Source organism: Triticum urartu, chromosome 4A (genome assembly GCF_056163025.1).
Source record: "Triticum urartu cultivar PI428250 chromosome 4A, HENAU_Tu73, whole genome shotgun sequence".
Classification (NCBI taxonomy): domain Eukaryota; kingdom Viridiplantae; phylum Streptophyta; class Magnoliopsida; order Poales; family Poaceae; genus Triticum; species Triticum urartu.
The window spans coordinates 593,120,621-593,130,808 of NC_141876.1; the positions used below are offsets into that span (position 1 = coordinate 593,120,621).

At 41.3% G+C, this 10,188-nt stretch overlaps 1 protein-coding gene across 2 annotated transcripts; it reads left to right on the plus strand.

Annotated features, from left to right (window-relative positions):
• The first annotated feature begins 3,403 nt into the window (after positions 1-3,403).
• On the plus strand, positions 3,404-9,984 carry LOC125553070 (FAD/NAD(P)-binding oxidoreductase family protein). Of its 2 annotated transcripts, none has more exons than XM_048716825.2 (10): positions 3,404-3,824; positions 3,926-4,004; positions 4,100-4,191; positions 4,519-4,662; positions 5,322-5,380; positions 7,544-7,611; positions 7,713-7,764; positions 8,270-8,458; positions 8,546-9,148; positions 9,391-9,984. In XM_048716825.2, the coding sequence occupies exons 3-10, from the start codon at positions 4,122-4,124 to the stop codon at positions 9,604-9,606; spliced, it is 1,401 nt and encodes a 466-aa protein (XP_048572782.1). In that variant the 5' UTR covers positions 3,404-3,824; positions 3,926-4,004; positions 4,100-4,121; the 3' UTR covers positions 9,607-9,984. The 2 variants fall into 2 exon arrangements, with proteins under 2 accessions (XP_048572782.1, XP_048572781.1); XM_048716824.2 differs by having other exon boundaries at positions 4,100-4,187.
• The last annotated feature ends 204 nt before the right edge of the window (positions 9,985-10,188 follow it).

Below are 10,188 nucleotides of genomic sequence, written 5' to 3' on the forward strand. Positions count from 1 at the left end.
GTTGTGATGTTTGGCACACCCAAAGCACTCCTACGGTATCCGGGAGTTGCACAATCTCATGGTCTAAGGAAATGATACTTGACATTAGAAAAGCTTTAGCATACGAACTACACAATCTTTGTGCTAGGCTTAGGATTGGGTCTTGTCCATCATATCATTCTCCTAATGATGTGATCCCGTTATCAACGACATCCAATGTCCATGGTCAGGAAACCGTAACCATCTATTGATCAACGAGCTAGTCAACTAGAGGCTTACTAGGGACATGGTGTTGTCTATGTATCCACACATGTATCTGAGTTTCCTATCAATACAATTCTAGCATGGATAATAAACGATTATCATGAACAAGGAAATATAATAATAACCAATTTATTATTGCCTCTAGGGCATATTTCCAACAGAGGTTTCGCTGGCCCAATCCACCTGATTCCCCGTCGATCCGCCTCGACCCACACGGGTCAGAAGGCACGAGGAGGCCCTCGTGGAATTGGAGCCACGTGCAGAGCGAGCCTTCTCCTCGCGCCGCCGTCGGCAGCAGCCGTCCTTGCGGAGGGATGCGTTGCTGAAGGGGATGTGTGGCTGGAGAAGGATTTAAGCTTTCAGGAGGATTGGGTGAAAAAGGGGGATTCAGCAAATCCCCTTAAATCCCCTTCTCTCAATACCTCCACGATCCCTTCCTATCAAACAAAGTCTAAGGGATTTAAATGTGAGGGTTCGTTTCTCACAAGGTCTCCAACTTCAAGGTTTTATTAATCAGACTTGGCTCCTGCTTTGTAAATTTAAAAGGTGTACATATGTTCAAAAATAAAAGGCTAAAAAAGGGTATAATCTTCTCCAAATCTTCATGATTAGAATATATCTTCAGCATAATAGTCTACAAAACTTTGTTGGAGACATGTGTGAAACTTGTTGATTGCACAGTGTTGTATGGGCCAGAAATATGAAACTTTATATACATTGTACAATTTTAAAATATACATTGAACATTTTGTGATATACGTTGAAGAAATTATTTTTCTATTTACATTTTCTTTTTCTTCTCTTCTTTTGTGTATTATACAGTTTACCATGTTTTAAAAATTATTCATTGAATATTTAAGAAACTGTTCACCATATATTCAAGAAAAAGTTCACCGTATATTAATAAAATGTTCAATGTACTTAAATTTTCTTTCATTGTGTTTTTAAAAATTGTTCGGCGTATATAAAAAAAGTGTTCAACCTGTATTTAATTTTGTTTCAATGTATATCAGAAAAATGTTCAATGTATAATTTAAAGTTGTTCAGTGTATATAAAAAATTCTTTCAATTTTTGTTCACTTTTCCGGGTTTCAAGGTTTTGTTTGAATTTTGAATTTTCTTTCACATTTTCAAACATTATAACATTTTGTAATAAAATTTGTTGACAATTTTGAAAAGAAACGTTGATTTTTTTAAAAAGAAACAGATCTACTACTGTAGAAAATACTTAAAGAGTAGCGCTTGGTTTTAGGAAGCGACAGTTTCCAGCTCTGATTTGTAGCCCGAGGTCGGGAGTTCGACCTCCCGTGCCCCTTTTTAATTTTCGAGAAGTTTTACATTCGGTGCCTGTGAATGGGCCGGTCCGTTTGCAAGATCTAGCTTCTACGCGTGCTCCTGTTTAATGATAAGAAAGAGATAGACATAAAGTGGAAATAAAGTTATGAATTTATAGCCGGCTCTTGATGACATGACATGCCTATATAACCAGCAGCTAACTATATTATTAACCATGCTTTAAGGGCAACTCCAACACACAACCTCGAATAGTCGCCTGCATTCGTTCGGTGCTAAACGGACACAAATTACAACCAACATGCAGGAGCATACGAACAAACGTCTGTTTTTTGCTCGTCGTCGACACATTTCTGGTCGAAATTTAGGCCGCGTTTGCGTCAAAATGGACAAGACGGAGACGGGCGGGACGCCGCCCTTGTCCTCCCCTGGTCCGTCCATTGGGGACACAACTCTCCTATTTCCCCCATCATTCCCAAAAACTCCATTTTGGACTAGAGTTCATACAACCTTTCATGAACGGAGAAAGTTTCTGCCCTACAAGTTTGCGGGCACCCGTGGCATCAACTCAATCCAAAAGAGATGGGAGTTTATTCAGCAAGAATTCAACAAGTTTTGTGCCGCACTTGAGAGCGTTGAAGCTCGTCCTGTGAGTGGTCTAGGCATGGGCGACTTGGTATGACCTCTTCCTCTTTCATTGCAATGTCATGTTCATGTTTGTTGCATCTTGTGTCTTGGCTATTACATTTGTGGCCTTCTTTTTTATTGTGTAGGCATTTCAATCTTTGGAAGCCTTCAAGGCCCGACATAAGAACAAGTCATTCACTCTTACTCACTGTTAGACACTCATCAAAAATTGCTCCGAGTTCAAAGATCAATATGCCGCTCTAAAGAAGAAAGGAAGGCCGGCGACCGTGGCTGGGGACGGAGATGGGTGAAGAGGCCGAGGGGCAAAACTAACTTAAAGATCGACGAGAAGCGTGATGCGGCCTCTTTCACCTTGCAAGAAACTTTGCACGACATGATGACTCAAAAGGAAGTGAGGGGCGAGAGGAAGCATTAAGAAAAAGAGGAGCAAATGAAGATATGCTAGGAGCTCCAAACGAAGAAGCTTGACGTGGAGGAGACCGTCAAGAGAAGGAAACTCGACATGGAGGAGGCCGTCAAGAGAAGGAAACTCGACATGAAGGAGGCCGTCCAAAGTCCAAACGAAGAAGCTCGCAATTGAGGCCATCAATGCCGACACCAAAGCAAAAAGAGGTGGCTAGCAATCATGACCGTATACTTGACCAACATGTCCCTGGAGAGAAGTTGGTCCGAGAAACGGCAAAAGGAGATGTTCGACCACTACAACATGAACTAGGAAGGCCTCGGCCATGGACTATGGCCATTCTTTTTGAAGGTTGGCAAGTGTGTCGGCCCGTTGGCTTTGTTGCAGACGAGAAAACTTGAGGGTTGTTCTTTTTGAAGGCTGGCAAGTGTGACAACCGCTGACTTTGTTGCAGACATGAAAACTCGGGGGTTGATCATTTTGTAGGCATAAACTATAGTCGCTGGCATGAACTATGATCACGGTGTCAAAATTTGAGTTTTCTATTCTTTGTAAAAAAAGAAACATCAGACGGTTGAACGAAATGCGCCCAATCGTTAGACGCACATCAAGCACAAACATAAAAAAAGCCGGATACCGTTTCTTTATTCAATCGAAATGGACAAAAATCTGACAAAACTGATGTCCGTTCGGGGGTTGTGGCCTAAAAGAAGCTGGCGGTCCATCAAAGCTCATATGCGCCAGCGGTCGCCGCAACCAAATCCTCGGGCCATTATCTAAAAATAAATAAATAAAATCCTCGTCTCCTTTTTCTCAGAAAAGGAAAACAAAAACAAATCCTCGTCTCCTTCCTCCTCTATGCCCAGGTCTGACGTGTTTCTCCAAGAGGCCCTAGGTACCGTGGCCGCCGCCGTCTCCACCCGCACACAATCCCGGCTCGCCGCACGTTCACCCCCCCGACAGCCGACCTCGCCTGCCTCCCGCCACCGGTGCCCCGCCTTCAAGGGTCTCCAGGCCAATTCGACTCTGTTCACGGCGGCAGAGCCGAGTGTTCCGGCGGCGGGCGGAGCCCGGGGTCCGTCAAGCTCGTAGATACGGGATTGGGAGCACCACTTGACCAGACAGGCCTCCGTTCGGCTCGGCCCTCGGAACCCAAACCCCGACGCCCGTCGCCGATGACGCCGACGCCGGCGCGCGCCTCCGCGGCCGCGGCCCACGCCCTGCTGCGCAGAACGAGGTGCGCGCGAGTGCTCTCTCTGCCCCCCTCCCTCCATCCGCGATTTGTTCTGCTCCGGCTCATCCATTCGTCTTTCTTCACCTTCCCCCCCCAAACCGCAGATGCTTCGCCGCGGCGAATCAGATCCGGACGGCCTCGAGGGCCTTCTCCAGCGCGCCGGCGGGAGCTTCCGAGCCGCAGGTACATTTCCTGTCCGCAAATCGCATGTGCAGTGGCCCATAGAGTTTAGAGAATTGCGAGATTGATTGAGGTTTACTCTGTCCGTGAACATTTAGGGCCCAGAGAAAGTTGCCGGAGATGACGAGCTTGATGTTGCTATCGTCGGTGGAGGCATGGTGGGCCTGGCTGTTGCTTGTGCACTCTGTAGGTATTGCTGCCTTGGTGTACCTCTGTTCCTTGCTTCCAATTGTTCATGAGCTCAGCTTCGTGTTGCTCTTAGTCTGAGAATCGATCCTTATAATCTGATAATTAGCTATTAAAGGAATGCTGACACCATTGGATTAAAGTTCTCCCTGCCATTTTACTAGTTCCATGTCAATTACTGCAAATGCTATCAGTAGTGCAGGATAGTCTGGTGGCTGTACGAAAACATCATGTGTATGAATTTGACAATCCTATGCTGTGGTTGTTTTAGACTGGAAACACCTATTCTGTATATAATCTTGGGTTTACGCTTATTTATCCTTACATGCAGCCAATATGCCATTGACCAAACACCTGCGAGTTGCCGTCATCGATAGCAATCCTGCATTGAAGTCAATGAATTATCTCAAGAAAGATGGTATACCTGATTCAAGGGTCAGCACTGTTACTCCTGCAACCATTTCCTTCTTCAGAGGTAAGGTTGTAATAAACATAAAATCGATATGTCATTGCTTTGTTACAAGCCAGAATTTGGCGAATGTTGGCAGTGTATCAATATCTGGAACTAAAGGGTGCTTAGTATGTTTTGGTGATAATTCAGAAAGGTCGATCCCTTTTGTTGGTTTTGACAGTTGTTTAAACAAGACATGCTACTAGCTTTTAAATTGATCTGAAGAACCCATCTGTGCTTACATAGGATTGTTCCTATAACCTCAAAGTGCTTCACTCATAACCTACTGCTTTGCGATGTTAGCTAAGTAACTGATATGTGCCTAGCACCTGTCATCACACAATATCCAGCTGAGCTGCATTTCTTGTTTAGTGTAGTGATAACCTGGAACTTCATGTCAAATAGGCACAATCACGGATGGTGCTGCCAACTCTGCTGATCTATATATACCCATTGTTCCTTTTTTGCCACTGGTTGTGCCTAATCATAAATTTGATTAAATGTGTAAAACTATTTTTGCTTATTGAGGATGAAAAGTGGAATGCTTGACAACGCGTAGTTTCAGAAGTACAACATCTTAAAACATTCCTTATTATGTGTTTGTAGCTACTTCATTTTATTTAGTAGCTATAGTATTGTATAGTTTGACATATATTTCATACTTGTATTATGCCATGTGACAGATATTGGTGCATGGGAGCATATTCTACAGCAGAGACATGCTTTCTTTGGTAAAATGCAGGTGATGACATACAATTTTCATCATATGGATGGTGATTACCTTTCTGTGCTCACCTGCTTTCTACCACTACATCTATTCCTACACTAGATATAATAATTTATATATGTTGGTGTTCCTATGATTGATAGATTGTCAAATCAAACTAAAATGACATTTCATGATTCATCTGTCTGCTTATTTCCTATTTTCTTCTGTTCCAGGGGAAAAATAATTATGGGTTAACATGTAATCAAGTTTGTTAATAAAGCATAGAAAACATAAATACCTTGGCAGTTTAATGGGCAATAGAATTTTTGTGGGCCTTTTGAGCTTGGGCTGGCTGTAAAGTATGCATGCCTGTCATGTTGTTTTTAATATATGGATGATTCTATATAGAGGACGAGTACATCTAGTTCTATCATATCAGTTCCCTATACATGAAAAACTGGTAGCATAGCCAAAGATTATCCACTACAGATGCAGTATCCTGTAGATATATTATGCGTTGTTTGAAAGCTGACCAGTGACCAGTTGTATTCAATATTGTGACCTGAACTCTTAAGCAGATTTTTCTGTCATCTTTGTATAAGAATCATATTTGGCCTCCCTTACGTGTCTTCTGACATCATGGGATTAAATATGTTTTGGTAACTGAACTCATGTTATGTTTCTGATATTAATATATTTTCCGCACAATCCTAATAAACTTTAAATTTCCAGTGCTGAAGCTTGGGAGGGGAATTCAGAATTATGCTAGGCAGCCTTTACATTGCATAGTAGCTGTAACTCCGTGAATGGATATGTCGATATTATCATTTACAAACACCATAAATAAATGGTATAAGTGCTATATAACGTATGAGAGGGACAAACGTTGACTTGCTGTTCTAGGTTAGTTTTAGCTGTCAACGTTGTTTATCAATCTGATTATTGTGTGTGCTCTATTGAACCTATGTGATAAGCATTATTATTTTTATCTCCGATCTGCCTTATCTTATTGTACCCTTAGTTCCATGTTGCTCATTGAGGAAAAACTACCGAGTCTCCATTCAAGTACATGGTTTCTTGCAAGATCTGGTCTGACTAACTTTATTTAGGACATTCTTTTAAAACATGATAAGCAAAGAAGGTTTCACTAAATATGGCAGATGCTCATGCAGTAACCCTGCCCTCATAGAACATGGCAATAAATTGTCATGCTTACAAGCATGTAAGCATGTCCTTAGAGCATCCTGGGGAATTTTTGCAAGTTCATTGTAGTGACTTGCAGCACTGCTACTTTATTTTATTGACTACCTGAGGTGTTATGTTAGATTTGTAGCATATAGTCTCATTAAACTAGTTTATTTCTGTCCTGATATGTTGAAATGATTGGTGAAGTACTGGCTTATATCCAATCTTAGGGTACAGCTTAACTCTCTATGGTCCATAACATGGCTGTTTCATGGCACATGTTTAAATATGGGGAGATTTCGACTTAGTTTGTTTCTTTACTAAATAGACTGAATATGGTGCAAACCTCAGTGCCAACTTGATTTCTGCAATCGATGGTCCATGTATAAAAATATGTTGATTAACTTCATCATGTGATTGATAAGACTCAGAACAAGTCATTGATGCTTCTCTATTGAATCCATTTGATTCATTTGTCCCAGTGAACCAAATTGAATGAACTATTGAATCGATCACAATAAAATGGTGAAATGGAACATGCACAAATGCTTCACACTTTCAAAGTTTTCCCACTCAATTTCCGAATGGAACATAAATACATTGACATAATGGTATACCTTATTCGGCCCCTGTTTTACCTAGCTCATTTCATTTAAATTTTGGATATTACTTGAAGCTTAACTATGATTGGATGGTACATATTGTATGCCTTATTTCGTGCATATTAGGCCATTATTATGTGATCTTTTCATGGCAACTGTTCAGCCATATGTATATGCATTAGCATGCCTCCTTTACCTTTGGTCTTGTCCTCTTTTATTTGTGGCGCTTGCAAACAATGACAGCAACAGTTTCTTCATTCTTATTTGTTGCACTTGCACACAACAAGAGCAACTGTTTCTTCCAACTTATTTGCTACACCTGCACACAACAAGACCAGCAGTTTCTTGCTTTAGATAGTGGGTGTTCAACATAAGCATTGATTGCAATTTAACACATTTTCGCTGGCAGGTGTGGGATTACACTGGACTGGGATACACAAGGTACAACGCAAGAGATGTGTCCAAAGAATATCTTGGGTATGTTTGAATGGGAGCTGCTGTAAACTTGTAATTGTCTGATAAACTTTTTTTCCCACTGGTTCATTGATAACCTTTTGCTTTGTTTTTCCGTTATTTAGATGTGTGGTGGAGAACAAGGTGCTTTGCAACTCACTTCTGTTACGCTTACAGGTCTGTATCTTTCAATAAACTTTCAATGATTTTGATCCGTATCTAGATGTTTAGACTGATGTTGAACTTGTCTAATAAGACCTCACTCCATACAAATGGTTTTCCTAGTTTATAAACTTGTTGAATACAGTACAGCCTTACAGCCCACACATTCTAGAGAGCAAAGTAAATGTTATACAAGAGACCTTTGTCATAAAAAACAGATTACTTGCTTTTATGGCACCTATCCCATATATTAGATTTTTATTAGCTGTACACGATGATTAGTTACCGACAACATATTTCGTTAGAATTGTTGGTCATGAAGCACAGTTCAATTTTGTGTGTGACATTAGTAGTCCTCATAAGGTAATCTCAAATATCCTAAAAATATCAAAGAACAGAACACACGGAAATTAATGGCTGGGTGGTTTCCAGCTAGATGTTGCACTTATATTGTTATCTGACTTTTTTTCCCATTGAAGTAGTCACATTAAATTGCTACTTAAGATGTTTCCCTTGCCAGGAGCAAAAGGAAGACATTGGAAAGATGGTCTACCCTACCCGATTGGTGTCTCTTGCTTTCCCATCAAAGAGCAGAAACGTAGGAGTAGCAGGACTGAAGCCACCATCAACTGAGGCAGAGGAACTATGCCGTAGTAATTTGGTTAAACTTGACCTAAGTGATGGACAGACTTTATATTCAAAGTTGGTGGTAAGTTCCTATATATGATTCTCCATTCATTCAAACTTTTGTATCTCTTTATTGCCTTCAGTCACTTATTTTAAATTATGGTCACAGGTAGGAGCAGATGGTTCCAAATCCAATGTAAGGCAGATTGCGGGCATAAAAACAACTGGTTGGAGTTATCCTCAGAGTGCGATTATCTGTACAGTAGAGCATACTGCAGCGAATGACTGTGCATGGCAGAGGTTTCTCCCTTCTGGTCCGATTGCCCTGCTTCCAATAGGCGACAACTTCAGCAATATAGTATGGACAATGAGCCCAGAGGAGGCATCACGGCATAAGTCAATGAGCTCTGAAGATTTTGTGATGTCAGTGAACCGTGCATTGGATTTTGGTTATGGACCGCATCCCAACTCTAGTAGTCTTGACCATTACGTGGAAAGGTTGTTTTCTGACTTTGGAGGTACTGCAGCGTCTACGAAAGAATGCTTTGAAGTACCACCAAGGGCAATTGGGCTGATCTCAGAGAGAATGGCATTTCCATTGTCACTGATGCATTCCCATGATTATGTTTCAAAAAGGCTAGCCTTAGTTGGTGATGCTGCTCATACAGTGCACCCCTTGGCCGGTCAAGGTGTCAATTTGGGTTTTGGAGATGCAGCTGCCTTAGCAAAAGTTATTTCTGAAGGAGTTTCTGTTGGTGCTGATATTGGGGATGTAAGTACCTAATATTGCTGTGTTTTGGTTAGATTTATGCAGATACTACTGTATCTAGCTCCTATGAGTAACTCTTAATACTATGAGCTGGTCATTCGGCAAGCTAATCTTTCTTACTTTAACTCCTGGTTTCTTTATTTGGATCATTGTTTGTCATCATCTTGCATATGCTGGTTACTCTAGTATAAAACAACATGTTCATCATGGACAGCAAACTAACCAAACCTTTTCCCATTTGCCAGCTATCTTTGCTGAATCGGTATGAGACTGACCGCAAGGCTGCCAATATTGCGATGGCGGCAGTTCTAGATGGCTTCCAGAAGATGTACTCTGTCGATTTCGGACCCCTCAATGTTCTAAGAGCCGCTGCATTCCATGGTGCCCAGTACATATCACCACTGAAGAAGAACATAATATCTTACGCAATGGGCGACAGCAAATCGCCTCTGTTTTCATAAGCAGTGCTGTACCAAAATGTGTTAGTTCTAAACTTGTTGGCTCTTGGCTGTCATGGCAGCACTGTACCAAAATGCGTTAGTTCTAAGCTAGCTAGTACTATATCCCACCTGAGAAACTAGTTGGATAAAATGGAACAAGTACTCTATCTCAAAATGTAAGACATTATTTTGACACCATCATAGTGTCAAAAAACGTCTTACATCTTGAGACGGAGGGGGTAGTTAATAGTAGTAAATAAGATTATATTTCCTGGATTTGTTTTCATGTGTGTAAGGCTTGTTCAGTACGTACTTTGCTTGCCATGGAAGATTAGTTTATTTTTTGTTGGCACATTTTTTATCTGGGAGGTTATATATGCAGAATGCAGACCTTTTTTTTGGCGGGGAGAATGCAGACCATTATACACGCAGGGTTGAGGCTATATGTTTTTCATTTCTCAGCGTGCTATCTGTTGTTTAGAGCGCTATATTTTGCAGCACATTATCTATGTGCACATTAGCATTTGTTATCTTCTTAACCCGCGCGGCTCATATGGTTTCGGTGTTGTACTGTTGTGGTGTCTGTCTTTCAGATTCGACGTG

What these genes read in the sequence shown, in the direction of transcription:
- LOC125553070 (XM_048716824.2), top strand. Translation starts at nt 3,763, where the DNA reads ATGACGCCGACGCCGGCGCGCGCCTCCGCGGCCGCGGCCCACGCCCTG. An exon ending in GGCTGTTGCTTGTGCACTCT is followed by an intron (nt 4,188 to 4,518) that starts GTAGGTATTGCT and finishes CCTTACATGCAG; the next exon opens with CCAATATGCCATTGACCAAA. An exon ending in GTGTCCAAAGAATATCTTGG is followed by an intron (nt 7,612 to 7,712) that starts GTATGTTTGAAT and finishes TCCGTTATTTAG; the next exon opens with ATGTGTGGTGGAGAACAAGG.